Genomic DNA, 16655 nt, shown 5'->3' on the forward strand with positions numbered 1-16655 from the left:
CGTAGCTCTTTTACCGGAGATTGGTAGGAGGTTGGTGGTTAGCCTCTGCCTGAAGTGGGGAAAATATATCCCCTTCAGGTACTCTAAACTTGGTCACATGTTGGGTCTTGTTAATTCTCTAGCTTCCCATCCATCCATCCATCCATCTTCTTTCCGCTTATCCGGGGTCGGGTCGCGGGGGCAGCAGCCTAAGCAGGGAAACCCAGACTTCCCTCTCCCCAGCCACTTCGTCCAGCTCTTCCCGGGGGATCCCGAGGCGTTCCCAGGCCAGCCGAGAGACATAGTCTCTCCAGCGTGTCCTGGGTCTTCCCCGGGGTCTCCTACCGGTGGGACGTGCCCTGAACACCTCACCCGGGAGGCGTCCGGGAGGCATCCTAACTAGATGCCCGAGCCACCTCATCTGGCTCTTCTCAACGCGGAGGAGCAGCGGGTCTACTCCGAGCTCCTCCCGGATGGCCGAGCTTCTCACCCTATCTCTAAGGGAGAGCCCAGCCACCCTACGGAGGAAGCTCATTTCGGCCGCTTGTACCCGCGATCTCGTTCTTTCGGTCACTACCCAAAACTCATGACCATAGGTGAGGGTAGGAACGAAGATCGACTGGTAAATCGAGAGCTTCGCCTTTCGGCTCAGCTCTCTCTTCACCACGACGGATATGTGCAGAGCCCGCATTACTGCAGACGCCGCACCGATCCGCCTGTCGATCTCCCGCTCCATCCTTCCCTCACTCGTGAACAAGATCCCGAGGTACTTGAACTCCTCCACTTGGGGCAGGATCTCATCCCCGACCCGAAGGGTGCACTCCACCCTTTTCCGGCTGAGGACCATGGACTCGGATTTGGAGGTGCTGATTCTCATCCCGGCCGCTTCACACTCGGTGGCGAACCGATCCAGTGAGAGTTGCGGTCACGGTCACGGTCTGATGAAGCCAACAGGACCACATCATCTGCAAAAAGCAGTGACCCAATCCTGAGGTCACCAAACCGGAACCCCTCAACGCCCTGGCTGCGCCTAGAAATCCTGTCCATAAAAATTATGAACAGGATCGGTGACAAAGGGCAGCCCTGGCGGAGTCCAACCCCCACCGGAAACGAGTCCGACTTACTACCAGCTATGCGGACCAAGCTCTGACACCGGTTGTACAGGGAACGGACGGCCTGTATCAGGGGGTCCGATACCCCGTACTCCCGGAGAACCCCCCACAGGACCCCCCGAGGGACACGGTCGAATGCCTTTTCCAAGTCCACAAAGCACATGTGGACTGGTTGGGCAAACTCCCATGCACCCTCAAGGATCCTGCAGAGGGTGTATAGCTGGTCCACAGTTCCACGACCCGGACGAAAACCACATTGCTCCTCCTGAATCCGAGGTTCGACTATCCGACGGATATCTCTAGCTTCCCTTCATCCAATTATCACCAGGGTTTATAGTCTGAAGGAAGTCAGTATGAAACCAGCAGTCAAGACTTCGAGCGAATTGCTGTGGTCACAATGCTTAACACTGTTGTTAAGCATTGTGTTAAAAGGCAACCATTATATGAACCATCTGTTGTTCTGCTCACATGATGTGACAGCTATTGTAAGAAAATCCTTTTGAGTCTTGCCTGACCGCAATGCAAAAAAGTAAAATTATGGTGGTGTCAGCAAATCTGCTAGCATATGTCTGAAAACTATTTTACCATGGAAACCATTAGTTGGTTTATGAACTGTTTGTAATGGGAGTTTGTGATCCTTTATTGAGAGAAAGGGCATTACAAATATGTACTGTTTGTTTAACTGGACAATGTGCAAAACTATAAGCATGCTTAGAGAGCTAATAAGGAAGTGACAGTGATCCATAGTACCTCAGGGAACAGGGTCAGACCACAGGTGAGGACAGGAATTAAATGTATTTGTGCTGAAGAAAAATGCGTGAAAAACATTAACCTTATGTAACTAACTTCCTCCTCCACCTCTTTTTTTCTCCAGCTTGTAAGCCTGGTTACTTCAAGGCATATGCTGGGAACACTAAATGCTCCAAGTGTCCTCCACACAGCTCCAGCCATGACCAGGCAGCCACCATCTGTCACTGTGACAAAGGCTTCTACAGGGCCATCAAAGACCCCTCCACCATGGCTTGCACAAGTTAGTAGTGTTTATGTAGGCACAAAAATGTATTTTTCTTTCTCAGCAGGAACATTCTTATCTGTCTGCATGTAATCTGCATCAATCTTTTCTCCCTTCATATTCTTTCTATTTTTCTTTCTTTAATTTTTATCAGTATGATTGAGCTTAATTTAGATATATGACTTCATTTAAGTATTGGCATTCATATCTCAGTTATAAAAAAACATGCACATAAAAAAAATCTTACAAATGTTATAGATAAAACTGACACATAGCCTGCTGGAATAAATCACTGAGGGCACTTTGAAAGTTTACCGCCCACACACTTACACACACAAACACAAGTCATTCAAAGACAGACTTCAGCACTGATTACTTTGCCAGATCAGATTTATGGAACTGGGGGGAAAAAATCAGAACTGTGACATTTCTATCTATGGGAATCGACACGTTGGATGTTGGAATAAAACTGCAGGTTTCTTTAAGAGCCAAACCACCTACACACCTTCCTACACACAGATGTCACTTAAGGGGCTTCAACTGTCCGGTTTTAGTGATCGTATGCCCACTGTAGCTTCATGCTCTAGGTCATATGAATAGTGTGCTCTGAGGAGCTCTTCTGCACCTCACTGTCGCTACTTTCATACTTACATATAAATCTGTTAAAATGTGTGCAGTACAGTGCCAAAAATAAGATGCTATTGCTGCTTATTTCATCATTTTCAACAACTCTATATTCTGCTTCATTTGTACAAGGATAATTGTTGGGTGTTGGAATGATTGTTTCAAAAAGGAAATGTCTCTTTCTAAATACCTTTTCTTTCTCCTCAGGGCCTCCATCAGCTCCGAGGAACCTGGTCTCACTGATCAATGACACAGCTCTCTTCTTGCAGTGGATGCCTCCGAGCGACACAGGAGGCAGGAAGGACATCACTTACAACATATTGTGCCAGCGCTGTGATGGAAGTAACGGTGACATTGGTGTGACACAGTGTGAGCCATGTGAGCCAGACCTGCGATTCATTCCACGGCCACTTGGTCTAACTAGTACCTCCGTGGCAATACTAGACTTTGCAATGCATGCCGACTACACCTTTCACGTGGAGGCCGTGAATGGCGTCTCTGGGCTTGGCAGGGCTGCACGCTCGCTGGCCAATGTCACCGTCAATACGCACCAAGCTGGTGAGTTGCAGAGCTCTTATTCACTTAATCAGTGCAACTTTGTAATTCTCTTGTTTTTACTGTCTTTAAATTTAAATGTCCTGATGATGATGTCGAATCTAAATCATTCTGAGTACTTCGTCTTCGGAGAAAGTCAGGAGTTCCAAAAAATACTCAATCAAAAAGTCACCAGGAGTCGTCCAGCTGAAATGCAGTTTAGAGTTTTATTGTCGACAGAAAAACCCGGAGCCAGCATACACAGACAGAATCTATGCATACATGACACAAAGAGCTAAAACTCGGAGCCTCTTTTATCCTGATCTATATTGCTGACTCTTGCAGAAAAGTTTCGACCCCCTCCCTCGGTGGAGTGAGTTTCAACCAATCCGCTTCTTTCTCCCCCCAACTCGTACTCACGTTCTTCGCACCCTCTTTCACCTCAACTTAAACTCACGTTCTTGGCGCCTATCCTAAAGACGCCTTAAAACACCTTTTATGGCTCTTCCTTCCGTTTCTATGCTAGCAGGTGTTTTGCTATAGGGGGATTCTGGATTACATCATTCACAGCTTCAAGTTCAGTAGTTTTCCATTTACTAAGTGCTTCCACCTATCTTCCTTAGCTGGTATTAGCTGTGTGGGCAATGTTTATCACAGATGTCTTCAAGTTCAATATTACCCAAATACTGTTATTACTGCATTCTTTTCTATAGTACTAATAATAATAATAATATAAAAGTGTGGTATATATAATCACATATATTGTGGTTTCTCATACTTATTCAATTATAAGGTACTTATTCACTCACTAAATGCAGAATCACATACGCCTTCTTCGTTTAACATAATGCCTTCAAATTTGAACATCTTCAGCAAATAATAGTCAACAATCAAGTACCCTTTTAGCAGATACAACATTGCTCATTGTTAGTAATTATCACCAAATTTTACACTACAATGACAATAAGACTGACTTTGACGTGGTTAATATGTACCATCAATCATTAATTCTGCCGAAACCATTATTTGAGTAATCAATTAGTTGATTCACTTAAAACTAATTTCCAAAAATGAGGATAATTGATTATTATGACTGATTTTCTTTCTTTTATTTGATTGTAAATTGAATGTATTGAAGACAAAAAAAGCCATTGAAGTTATTAATGATTAGTTATTAAAACAATTGTAGCCATACATTTCTTTTTTACATAGCTGAATGTAAAAATATTTAACAGGCCTGAAATTGTACATAGTTAGCTCCAAAGTATTGCGATACATTCATCATTTTAATCTTGCTGGCCTGGGCAATCTGGAGTGTTGGCAATTTTCCCCATGGACCTGTTTAGCCTTTAATATAGGGAGTAAAGCAAAGCTGATAAAAATAGTTTAAGAACTAGCAGGTTATAAAAAATTACTTAGAAAAACGATCTGCCTCTCTTGTCTCGTTACTGCATCAACATTGGACCCTTTGGGGCATTGGTTGGAGTATATGTCGACTAGATGCGCAGGACAAGTTTCTGTTAAATAAATCAGATGATTTCTAAATTAGCTAATTTGAGTTTATTTATTCCATTTGTTTTCCTATTGCTGTTAAGGCTTAACTTTCAACTAGCCACATCTATAAATTATTAATTAAATTTACATGCTTATACTCCACATATGCACAGTAGTTACATAATACCTGATTAATAACTCAAGAATACTTGTGTTTGTGCTGCAGCTAGGGGGAAATGAACATATTTCTCCTACAGTAACAGACAGGGAATTATTCTATCTGCATGTGGATTTGCCTCCTGAGCACCCTGTGTCGTTTTCCACAGTCTCCGTCTTTCTGTCCGGCTTAATGTGTCAATAGGTGAAGCACATTTCTGACCCTTGAATAGCCGACAGAGCCACTGCAACCTTAACCTAGTCTTAATTAGCAGAGCCCAGCTGACCTGAGGTCAACCACAGCTAGGAGTCCTCAACGCTGCTTTGTCTTGGTTTTGAATTAGAAAACGTGAAGTTCAGCTTGAGAAATTTGAACCTTATATTCTCAGGGTAAGAATATTGATGGAATAATTGATGGAGGATGGATAAAATGAAAGAAGGGAGGACAGTGGATTAATGAATTATACAGGCATGTACATATGTGGAGATTTTCTCCCCTTTCAGCATTTGCAGGAAACCAGTGTTGAGATAAAATTCTAATGAGAACAAGCCATAAGCTCATATCTGAGGCTAATAATGTACAGTATGTGAAGATATGGAATTGTGGGTATATCTGCGTTTGTTCCTCTCTGTGTATAGGGAAGACTTAGTCATAATTGTATTCTTAAATATTGTCACAGTTTATAAATTGCATTCAATATTTCTGAGGCGACTGAATGGTAGTGTAAAGTTTAGAAGTTAAGTTAATTCATGTATTTAAGTTAATTTACCAAAAATATATATTTAGTTTTTACACAGTTAAATGCCATAATTATTTACATCAGCATTTTAAAAACTGTTATAATCTCCTGAATCTACCACTGTGGTTTTACCCACATTTTGCCTCAGTCAAAGTCCTTCTAGCCTGTGATTGTTTAGTTCAGCCAGATATGAGTTAGGAACAAAGAAGTGAAGGAAGCGTGAAGCTGATGAAATGTGGAGGACAGTAAAGGGCTGCTTAAGAAAGTTATCTGTCCCCATCCTGCTGTTTCTTCTAATTTAGAGTGATACAACCACCACATATCGGACCCTCACATTACAGTAGGGAGAGAAATATATTTGCGAAGCGCAAACAATTTACACATCATGTGACAGTCTGACATAGTTCCGGCATTAGTTTTGAAAACAAGACATATGCTATGCAGTTTGAAAGCTTGTTCTGCAGTTACAAGAAATATGTAAAATTACAGAAGAGCGTTACTTTATCATTAGATGACTGAACAAAAGTTGCTTGAAGACTGCAAATCTTGTTTTTGAAAATGACTGGAAAATTGGTGTAAATTGGCAAAGCAGTGCTAATGGAGTCAACCGTTTATGTGGTTGACTCACAAGACTGGAGTTGAGTCATTTCACATTCAAGTATTCAGAATATGAAAAGGCTTCCATTCTGTTACTAAATAACACACTTATGACGTTTAATTCATGAATATCAGTTTTTTTTTTAAATTGCTTTTGCCTTTTGCATTACTTTGCATCTGTGAAAGGATTTAGTGTTGGTAAGGTTTGACATAGTTGTTCAGACAATATGGAGTGCAGTTTATAAGTGAGTAAAAACTTTTTGCAATATCATATCACATTCATAATGCTCTTCAATAATGCTCCAGCTCATTCAAGAAAAGTAATTCAACAGTCATTTCTCCTGATTAATTCGCCCCTAATATACAGTAGAAATATTGTGTTCCAAGTATTACTTTAAGAAATTAAATCATATGCTGATAGGCTGTCATCATACCATGGAAACCAGATGTCAAGAGTATATGTGTATACCTATCTCAAGGCAGCTAAGACTGATGGGAGGAAGTTGGAATGCAAAATAATCTCTGTAGAGGAGGAGAAGCAGCCTGTGGGGATGTTCCCAGGGTGTTTAGAGTGGATTAACTTGTCAAACTGCCTTTCCTCAGTAGACATGCTGTATACACACACAGCCAGGCTCGCTTATAAACAAGCAGGCAAACAAATTCATACACATATAACTTTGCACACATATTTGCTTCGCCCATATTCCACCTACAGCCTTGCTCTGTTAGTCAGTACAGATCTTCCCCCCATGCCCTCTGTGTTTCTCTCTCCCACACAAAAATACACATTTTTTCTTATTGTACCACATTATTTTCCCCTTTCATTGACTGTCATTGACAGAATTGTTAAATAGATAGATATTGCTGTATGTAGTAGGGAGAGTACAATGAATTATATTAATTTGATAGAAGACAGAATCATTACGATCCCTTGTTTGCAGTTGTATAACTGTCTTGCACAGTTTATGTGGAAGAAGACATAAGTATGTAATGCAATGATCTTTTGATAACTCGATCAACAGAAAATTAATCAGCTATTTTGACAATCAATAAGTTGTTTCAGTCATTCTTCAAGAAAACATACCAACGATTCTCAGATTCCAGCTTCTAATGTGAGCATTTGCTGTTTTTTCTTTGACATAAATAACATTCAATTGAATATCTTAAGATTCCGGAGTGTTGGTCGGACAAAACAAGCAAATTGAAAGCATCACCATGGTCTCTAGGCAATGGTAAATTGTTAGTAGTTACAAGATAGCAGTATGAACGCACATCCAAACCACAGGGGGCAGGTGCTGAGCTGAGAGTGTGAATGTAGAAATAAATAAATAAATATCTTGCACACTGCAGGGCACTGCAATGTCCAATTATTATTTATTGCACAAAGGTCTTATTATTTATTACACAAAGCTGACGTTTCTAGTACAACTGCTCTTCATCAGCCTCCATTCTGAATGAAACATCACCTTGGTACAGTATATAATAAGTGGAAATTGGAGCCCTGCAGTATACAAGCTGTTTATTCATTTAAAAAAAATGTTGTAGCCTATTAGCTTCTATGGCTCAGGATCTGCAAGTCATTGGACTGAAATGTTTACATTAGGTAATTCACAGGATTGTGCCAAATCTTTAAAGCATTTATTTATTATTTGAGTTGTTTAGTGAGGCCAGTCTTCCAGCAAGCCTCTTAATGGTGCTATCAAATAACAGTGCAATATCAGAAAATCTATTTCAGCTCTTCAAAGTACCATGTCTGTTGTTAAATGCATAACATTTTTCATGCACTCTGAAACTTACCATAAATTCAAAGGATGTGGAAACAGGAGATGATACACATAGCATATTACATATGACCATGCCATCCACCCTCACACAACCCTGACAGCAACAACTTAGAACAACAAAGAGAGTGATGAGTGGCGATGGGGCAGTCGTTGTTTTTAATACTTAAGTAATAGTCCAAGATTGACTTCCAGAGGGTAAATAATTTCAGGCAAATCCAAAAACATGTGTATCAATGTAGCTGGAGCTTGTATCCATCACATAGGGGTCGATGTCAGGTTTAATTTTAGACAGCCTGACCTTGGTCCAGTATGTGTAATGAGTGAGTTTGAATTGGATAAGAATTTGGCAGGCGCAAATGGAGGAGGAATGGGTTCTGTCAAAGACATCATCCTACTCATCATCCTGAAACTCATCATCTAAATCAGTCTCCCACTGCTGTTTAGTGATAGATCTTGAGATGGTTGGTGAAGTTTGTGATAAGGTCATATAGATAGGAAACAACCCCTCTGTTGTGGACACTGGTCACTGGTATAAAAAAGTATGACATCGTCCACATGTAGATTTTTTTGTTTAAGTCCCAGAGGAGATAAGAGGCACCCCTGCTTGGTCCCCTGTTGCAGTTAAAAAAAGAGAGAGGGGATGTCATTTGTGTGAACAGAGGCAAGGGGAGATGTATACAGGAGTTTGACCCAGGCAATAAAGCTCTCACCTGTATCAAATCTATGCAGAGTGGCAAAGAGATAATCCCATTCGACACAGTTGAATGCCTTTTCCACATCGAAAAGGGCAAGGATCTCCTGTGACATGTAGTAGAAGGTGGATAAACAATATTTATTACCTAATATTGAGGAAAGGCATGCTATAAGGCATGCTATTTTCGATAAAAAAAACACGTCTGATCATTGTGGATTAGTTTTGGATTAGAGTGGACTAACTTTACTACTTCAGGATAGACCCCAAGCCAGAGCTGTAGCTAGTCAAGTGGGTTTTTGTCCTTTTTCAGAATCAAAGAAAAATGAGGCCGTATACCAGTTTTAGGGGCCTTATTACACATGTCAAGCATGGGTTTTGCCCGGATGTTTGAGAATGTATTAAAAAAAACTCAATGGGGAACCCATCATGTCCTGGGAACCTATCATTCTGCATAGACTCGATGGCCTGAGTTAAGGAGGGAGGTTGATCAAGTTGGGACGTTGCCACCAGTCTATGCCTAGACTGGTGGCAAATTGTTAAGGGCTCCATCTAAGAGAGACTGATCTGCCAATGATTCTGACTGATAGCTTGTCTAAACACCTGTTAAGTAAACAATTGCTGATACTGTGAGGTGATTCATATAATTGATTGTGATATTATGCCAATGATGGAATAATAGCCAATCAAAAGCAGAATTAGCAATTAACTGAAATTTTTCCTGAGAAGGAAGGGGGACGATTTATTTTCTGTTGACATGCTGTCTGTTTATACATTGCATGTTAATGCCTCATTATGCTTTTGATTATGCTAAACCTATTAATTAGAATTACTAATCATTTCTCTTCCCTATTGCCTATATGCCTAACATTGATGAGTTAAAAAGCCAGTTAAGCAAGATGCATGTTTATTTTGCCTTCGAACAGAGATGAGTGCTCATTGCATTCAACACAATGGAATTATCATTCAGCTTTGTTGCTCTAAGAACTGTGCAATATCAGCACACTCTCCACATTTAATTTCACTTTCTAAAGCAGGATGCCGGTTTCCTGCTTGTTAAAGCTGATGAAGGTCAGCTGTTGTTTTAACGCCTCTCAAGGCAGCAAAGCAGAACAGAGTGAGAAGGATGATCTCTGTGTTTATGAACAGTGAGCTGCACTCTGCTCAAAATATACTGTAGTTATTGCTCAGCAGAGCGTTATCCAACCAAGATTCCTCCCACCAAGTTCACTGCAGTGCTCTATGAAAAGGCACACAGAAATCAGTGCAGCTTTGTGTAAGGTTTAAGGTGCACAGTGGAAAAACGTGCTCCCACAACAAGGGCAGAGAGGCAACCAAGAGAGTGATAGACTCACCCTGTGGAAAGCGACTGGTTGTATCCTAGAAGACATTGAAAAATAGTCTGGACTAAAGATTATACATGTCAAGTTTACATGTATTTTTGTTGGCAGTAGAGGATTAATGGAATGTATAATGTATCTTATCAAATGAAATCATTGGCAAAATGTGAGATTTAATGATGCAATAAATCTTTTATCGAAGAATTGAAATCTAATAGCTGCTTAAATCCCTACAGAGTTGTCCATAGTGACTCTCAATTCATTCCAAACTGCGGTCATGCATCACCTACTTCTCATAGTCCCTGAGGTACACATTTTCCTCATCTTCATCAAGTTAGTTTGTAGAATAAGATAAATGATTATTAATAAGTTGTAATGTTGAGTTTTGATGGTGGTTTTTGTTCTGTCCTCAACAACTGACAAATGTGGGTGATTACAACCAACGTTATGGTTGAAAAAGTGCAGTTAGTCAGTTTTCGTGTTAGTTTAAGTCACATGACATGACTAAGTGTACCTGTATGTGAGCATCATTGACTTTGCACTGGCAAAGCCAAAACTTTGCAGTGCCATTTGCAGCTTTTTTCAGTCATATTTCCATTTAAATCTGGCTTCTTTTTAGATTTAAAGTGGCATTAAGATGGTACTGTAGGCTAGTTTGGAGTGTTATTTGTTTATTTTGAATTACAATTACTTCTGGTTAGTTATCAACATGTGCATGAGGAAGGATGCACCATAAGGCATTAAGTTGTTTTTGTTAGCTCTTGATATTGGCGTGTTTTAAAAAAAAAAAGATGTTGTCTTTCTCTGGACTGTTGTGAGGAGTTGCTAATATGAATATGAACTACCCCATACAAAATATTCTCTTTTTAAATTGACTTTGCTTTTCATAATTTTCAGTTAAACCAAACATTGTAGTTGCTTTAGTGTCATCACATTTCTCTCTTTTGCAAAACAATAACAAGAGTCATGCAAAGTTCTCACATGGTTAATCCACGTGTGAACATTTCCCAGTGTTTTGCGGTGTCCTTATTCAGGAGATTTTCTCTCTTTTACTTTGCGCTTTTCCCCTTTTCTCCAGCGGGTTCTCTTCTGTTTTCATCTTCCTTGCTCTGGGAATAAGGCTGACTTCTATTTATATGCTCAGATGCTAGGGAGATACAACCTCATGGGACTTCTTTACAGCTCTCCCTGTTCATTCCTTCTCTTTCTCTCTTTTCCCCTCTGTCCTTCCTGTATCTGTTAGAGCATATACTCATCCATGGCAGTAGGTTGTCTAACCAGTGGATTGATTTATCCTGAACTTAAAATAGCTCCTTGCATAAGAGTTTTCTCACCTTATAAAAATGTCCATGCATAAAAAATGTGATCACAGATAGATGGAAGCACAGTGATACTCATGTATGGTGATATATCCATAACATACAGTATGCTGCAAACAGAAAACCCCTCTAGTAATGTAACTCTTACTAACATTTGTATCCCCTAAGTGGGGTATGCATATTTATCCACCTGGACACACTGATGCCTGGTTTAGATCAATTCTACGATTAGTCGATGAAACAAATCATTTTATGGTCACAATTAATATAAAGCCAATAACACAAATACAAATTTCTCTGAATAAATGCTGTATATTTGTATTCGTGTGTCTGCTGTTTGCCATTAATAACTGCAGAAGACAGCCAGACTGAGAGCTTTAAGATATTCCCACAACATCTTCTCTAGACACTCAGTCTGTGCAGCTGAGGTACCACCTGTCACCAGGATAAGACGGACACATGTTACCTGGATTAACATGGCTGATGGCAGATGTGTGATCTGGCTCTGCAAATTGTTTAACATACAACACATTCCAATGATTTAGACTGCATTGATGTGTGACGCTCATAAGGGTGTATGTTGATTTTTTAATGATTCTTTTGACACAGTGATGTATTTGCTTCTTTTGATAATCTCTAGGAAATGTGAATAGGGGAAAGTACACGGTCGCCCATGAAGTTGGAATAAAATATTGTTTACTTCTTCTCATGAAATGATTGTGACAATGTGATTTATTCTTTATAGGTAAATTGTATATATTCTCAAAATTGTATTGATCAATCTCATTGCACTTGGTTTAAGGTGATTACTGTGTATTGTGCATTGTCATGTAAAAGTTGGACACACCTTAAATTTACATATGTCTCACCTCGATTGTGCATTTTTGAAGAAGTCAGCATCAAACTCCTGCTTTTCATGTAAACCATTTCTCTTTCCTTTTTTGGCTTTTGAACAAGTTGTAATGGTTGAGCTGCTGGGCTGTGAAAAGTCTAGGATAAGCTGCTGCTAGAAAATCCTGGCTTCTTGACAAGATGTGAAAGTTGCATCTGTAACCCGATGTGTCCAACTTAATACAGCAGCACGTCACATTTTCTGAAGTGCTCCTTCCGGTGTGTGGCCTTCTGTGTGGAGGCCAGTTCAAGACATCAATCTAGGCCTAAATTGGTATTCCAGCAATGATCCGCAGAACAGCACACTCGACAACAGAGGGACTGGATCTATTAGTTTGCCGAATCATATTCTGTTCAAGTGAAGGCTTAATGAATAATTGATGGTAAATATTTGAATCTTTGCAAGGTGATTTTGTGTCTCCTCAGCAGCCTGGTGTAAAATATTCGCCCAAATTCAGCAGTAATGACAAACATGATAAACAGTTTCTGTAGAGTAAGTTTGGTGGTTAACAAAAATGTTTCTCACAGGCTAAACATCATACTGAAGCCGGACAGCTAAATGGCTCTCCATCCCCCTGGGGTTTTCTAAATAAGTTCTAAAACTTTTTTGAAATATTTCTTGTGATGGCTGAGGGACGTCACTTCTGAAATGTGTTTTTCAGTACTGTCTCTGAACTCAGTGAATTCACTTTAAAGTTCACTTCAGTTGCTAGAGCAATAAATGGCTGGAATCACTCGATGCCACAGTCCCTTGGGCTTCTCGGACAGGTGACTCAGGGACTTCAGTCATTCTTTTTTGCTCACGTTTCTCCAAATCTTTCCACTTTATATGTCAAGATTGTCTGACAAATGTACAACAACCCTAGTAAGTTAGTCAAGTAAACTCCCTCACTTTTTTGTATCCTTTTTCAAAGTAAAATTATAAAGCTTTATTAGTTTTATGTTGTAGAGAATATTAAGACTAATTTATCAATTAATTGAGAAAAGTCAGTAGTGTTTAACAAAGGAAACTAAATCTGTTTGCATAACTGTAAAGCTTCAGTTTTATAATCACAATTGACTCAAATCCCCAACCTCCTTGACTGCATACTCAGGTCCTGCTCTGGTGGGTGTAGTCAGGAAGGACTGGGCCTCTCAAAACAGCATCGCCCTCTCCTGGGCAGAAGTGGAACAGCCACCCTCAGACATAGTGGACTATGAAGTCAAATACTATGAGAAGGTAATTATTATTTTTTAACTAAATAAAGATGTTTTAACTTTTTTTTTCAAAGACAATGATTATACACTATTAATGCTTAGTGGCAATAGTGATTTGCATTATAATAATCACTTAGAAAAGTTATTTTAGCTCTAAAATGCACAAGTGATGAAATGCACTGTAAAAGAACAATCACAGCCCACAGAACAATGTGCATTGTTAATATACAGAATCCCAAACGTAAGTGGAGAGCATTCATAATTCATTGCTATCTCTACACCGTTCACCATCTGTTCTGGTAGTTAATAGGATAAAAATTATGTGTTTTGTTCAGATGTTGCTGTGACAATTGGTTTATGCAAAAACATGTTTTTCTGTCGTGCCTACAATGTGCTTTTGTTTGTTGTCTCTGGCAATCTGTCTCTACATTTGCAGGAACAAGAGCAACTGAGCTACTCGTCAACACGGACCAAAAACCCCAGTGTGGTCGTAACGGGCCTCAGACCCTCGACTGTCTATGTCTTCCACGTGCGCGCTCGCACTGCTGCCGGCTACACAGCGTACAGCCCCAGCTTTCAGTTTGCTACTGCAGCTGAGGGTATGATTGTGGAGGAGTGGGGCATGAGGGAATTGTGCCTTGGTTTGTGTTTGTAAAAGGCTGTGCTTTAGGCAAGAATGACACTGAAATTCAGTCATCTTTTCAGAAATTAGATTTGTGTTGAAATCCCAGTTTTTTTTTTAAAACAATGGATCAGAGCAGACAGGACTTTTAAAGCTTAAAGTCAGACACTGCGGAGTCACCGGTGTTGATCAACAACCCTATAAAATCCCTGGAGACATTTTATGGTCATTCTTTGTTATGGATCAGTGAAACTCATCAGTGCTTCTTCGGGCATGAGCCATTTTTTTTAAATGTTTATAAGCTCAGTAAGTTCCTGATTCAGGATGTGCAGTTGTGCTTATTACAGTTTTCATGCACACATAACGCTCTGCTGATTCCAAACCTGAAATATGCAGAGACGCACAGCCTCCTACAAGATGCACACTTTAGATGATGAATATGTAGATGTCCACCTTCATATTCCCATACACTCATATACCGATGCTCCTGATATAGCTTTATTTAAACACTTGGAGTGGGCATATAGTACGTGCTGTATTCTCTCACCTCATTTGACCCAAACACACACTCACACAGTTTCATGCCACATCAATGCAGCAAGTTTGACTTTTTTTTTAATTATACGGTACTTAACTTTTTTTCATTTTATACCAATTGATTGGAATTATGTTGGAAAAAAGATCAAGTTTGTTAAAATTAGTGTTAAAAAGTTAAATATTCAATGTCTCATCAAAAAAAGGCATTTTACTTACGTCACAAACGTCTTTTGTATCAAGTTGTATCAAGCATTTTCACATGTACAGAGATTGAGATGTCAGTCCTAATACATCAGGGAATATTTCTAGTCTCTGCTTAACGTCAGTTCTTATTGGAAATGTGTTGACACCTCACTAAAGCTCATGCTAATATTTGCCAGACACTTCACATTTAATAAGATACTGTTATTTTAAACTTTACAAATGGCACGTCAAAGAGCAAATACATGTGTTGCCCGGTTGCTACATTCAGTTGTCAGGAGCTGCCATAAAGGCGTTTTTATACCATTGTTATAAAAACATTTTTCATGTGTATATTTCATTGTTTGTTCACAGGCAAAAGTGCAGTATAGTTTAAATCATTTTAGTTTGTGTATGTAAGGCATTAATGCAAGACAAGTGACTTTCCAACATATCAATGGGAAAGTAAAATAAGTTAAAATTAGTTAGTTAAATAGATTTGTCCGCAACCAACTGTGTAGACAAATCTTTTAGTGAACATGATGAATTGCTTGAAGTCTGAATAGGAATAACGTCAACATGTATCTTAATCAGTTTTATCTGGATTACTTTAATGCAGTTTGAGTTAGGCCCTGAATTCAGAACAGAAACAGAGCAATTACTGTACAAGAATTTTAATTTGGCTTTCTATTGGTTATTTGATTGCGTTGTCAAGATACATTTAGGCAAGGAAACCTGAGCAAGGGATGTTATATAATGAGTTGCTAATATGAACAGAAACTGATTTTTATTTGTTTTTGTTTTTTTTTATATTGTGGTCTCACTTTCTCCAGATCCTGATATCGCTGATCAGGGTCAAGTTCTTGTGGTTGTCACAGCATCAGTTGGAGGCTTTTCCCTGCTGGTCATCCTTACCCTCTTCCTTCTTATCACTGGACGGTGAGACGCGCGTGCGCACACACACACACACACACACACACACACACACACACACACACACACACACACACACACACACACACACACACACACACAGACACAGACACACACATACCTCTGCACACTGCACACTGTTCTCATAATCTCCAGAGTCAATGCTACATCCAGAAGTCTGTTAATGGACTCTCTATTTTGCCACCAAGCAGACTTATTTTCCAATTGGCTGAACCAATTTTCTGCCTAATTACTCAGCATGTAATGCATGTACCAGCCATTTGCTCCATTCCATTAACCTCCACAGGTTAGCTCAGACTTTTGTCTCCAGTCCACTTCTGTTTCACAGGGTTTTGTCATTAGTGGCACTTAATAAACAGAGAAAAATGACCCAGAATCAGTGCATACTTTCTCTGCATTTTTACCTAATTGTGACACGATCAGAAGTGATCATCTTTGATTAAACCATTTGCGAACTTCATACACTGAAAATATCAGAATTCAGAAAATGTCTTTACAGGCACTTCAGAGTCAACAAATGGTAGACAATAAATATGTCAAAAATGTCTGTTTAGGTCACATTTCCACATTATTAATTATAGCAACAGAGCTGCAAATGTTTTGTTTTTAAATGGTCTGTATTCATCAGAAAATCTTCTGCATCTATAGCCCTAATACTGAATTCTGGCTCTTTCATTTAATATAGCATGCTAAGCTAAATTTCATGACATCTTCACCATCTGTCACAGTTAGTCCCTTATGCATTCAGCCTACATGGAGTCAGTCAGAAGCCTATTCCTTATAAGTGAACTAGTGCTATGTATAATTGTTTTGTTGTATTTGAGTCTACTCTGGGACCAGGAATGGGTCACATAGGATAATATAGAGTCTATGTGAACAAAACTTAAATTTA

The 16655-nt window shown here is 39.5% G+C and overlaps 1 protein-coding gene across 2 annotated transcripts in view; it reads left to right on the forward strand.

Annotated features, from left to right (window-relative positions):
- The window catches only part of epha6 (eph receptor A6), a 61158-nt gene that overhangs the window by 35589 nt on the left and 8914 nt on the right, over positions 1–16655 (forward strand). The window contains exons 6-11 of one of the 2 annotated variants that reach the window (XM_062415947.1): positions 1966–2121; positions 2935–3289; positions 12482–12492; positions 13368–13492; positions 13907–14069; positions 15643–15748. In XM_062415947.1, coding sequence (XP_062271931.1) covers positions 1966–2121; positions 2935–3289; positions 12482–12492; positions 13368–13492; positions 13907–14069; positions 15643–15748 — 916 coding nt within the window. The remainder of the gene's footprint in view (positions 1–1965; positions 2122–2934; positions 3290–12481; positions 12493–13367; positions 13493–13906; positions 14070–15642; positions 15749–16655) is intronic. The other variant, XM_062415939.1, reaches the window with a different exon arrangement.

The sequence above is a fragment of the Scomber scombrus genome, chromosome 1 (genome assembly GCF_963691925.1).
Source record: "Scomber scombrus chromosome 1, fScoSco1.1, whole genome shotgun sequence".
NCBI classification, from domain to species: domain Eukaryota; kingdom Metazoa; phylum Chordata; class Actinopteri; order Scombriformes; family Scombridae; genus Scomber; species Scomber scombrus.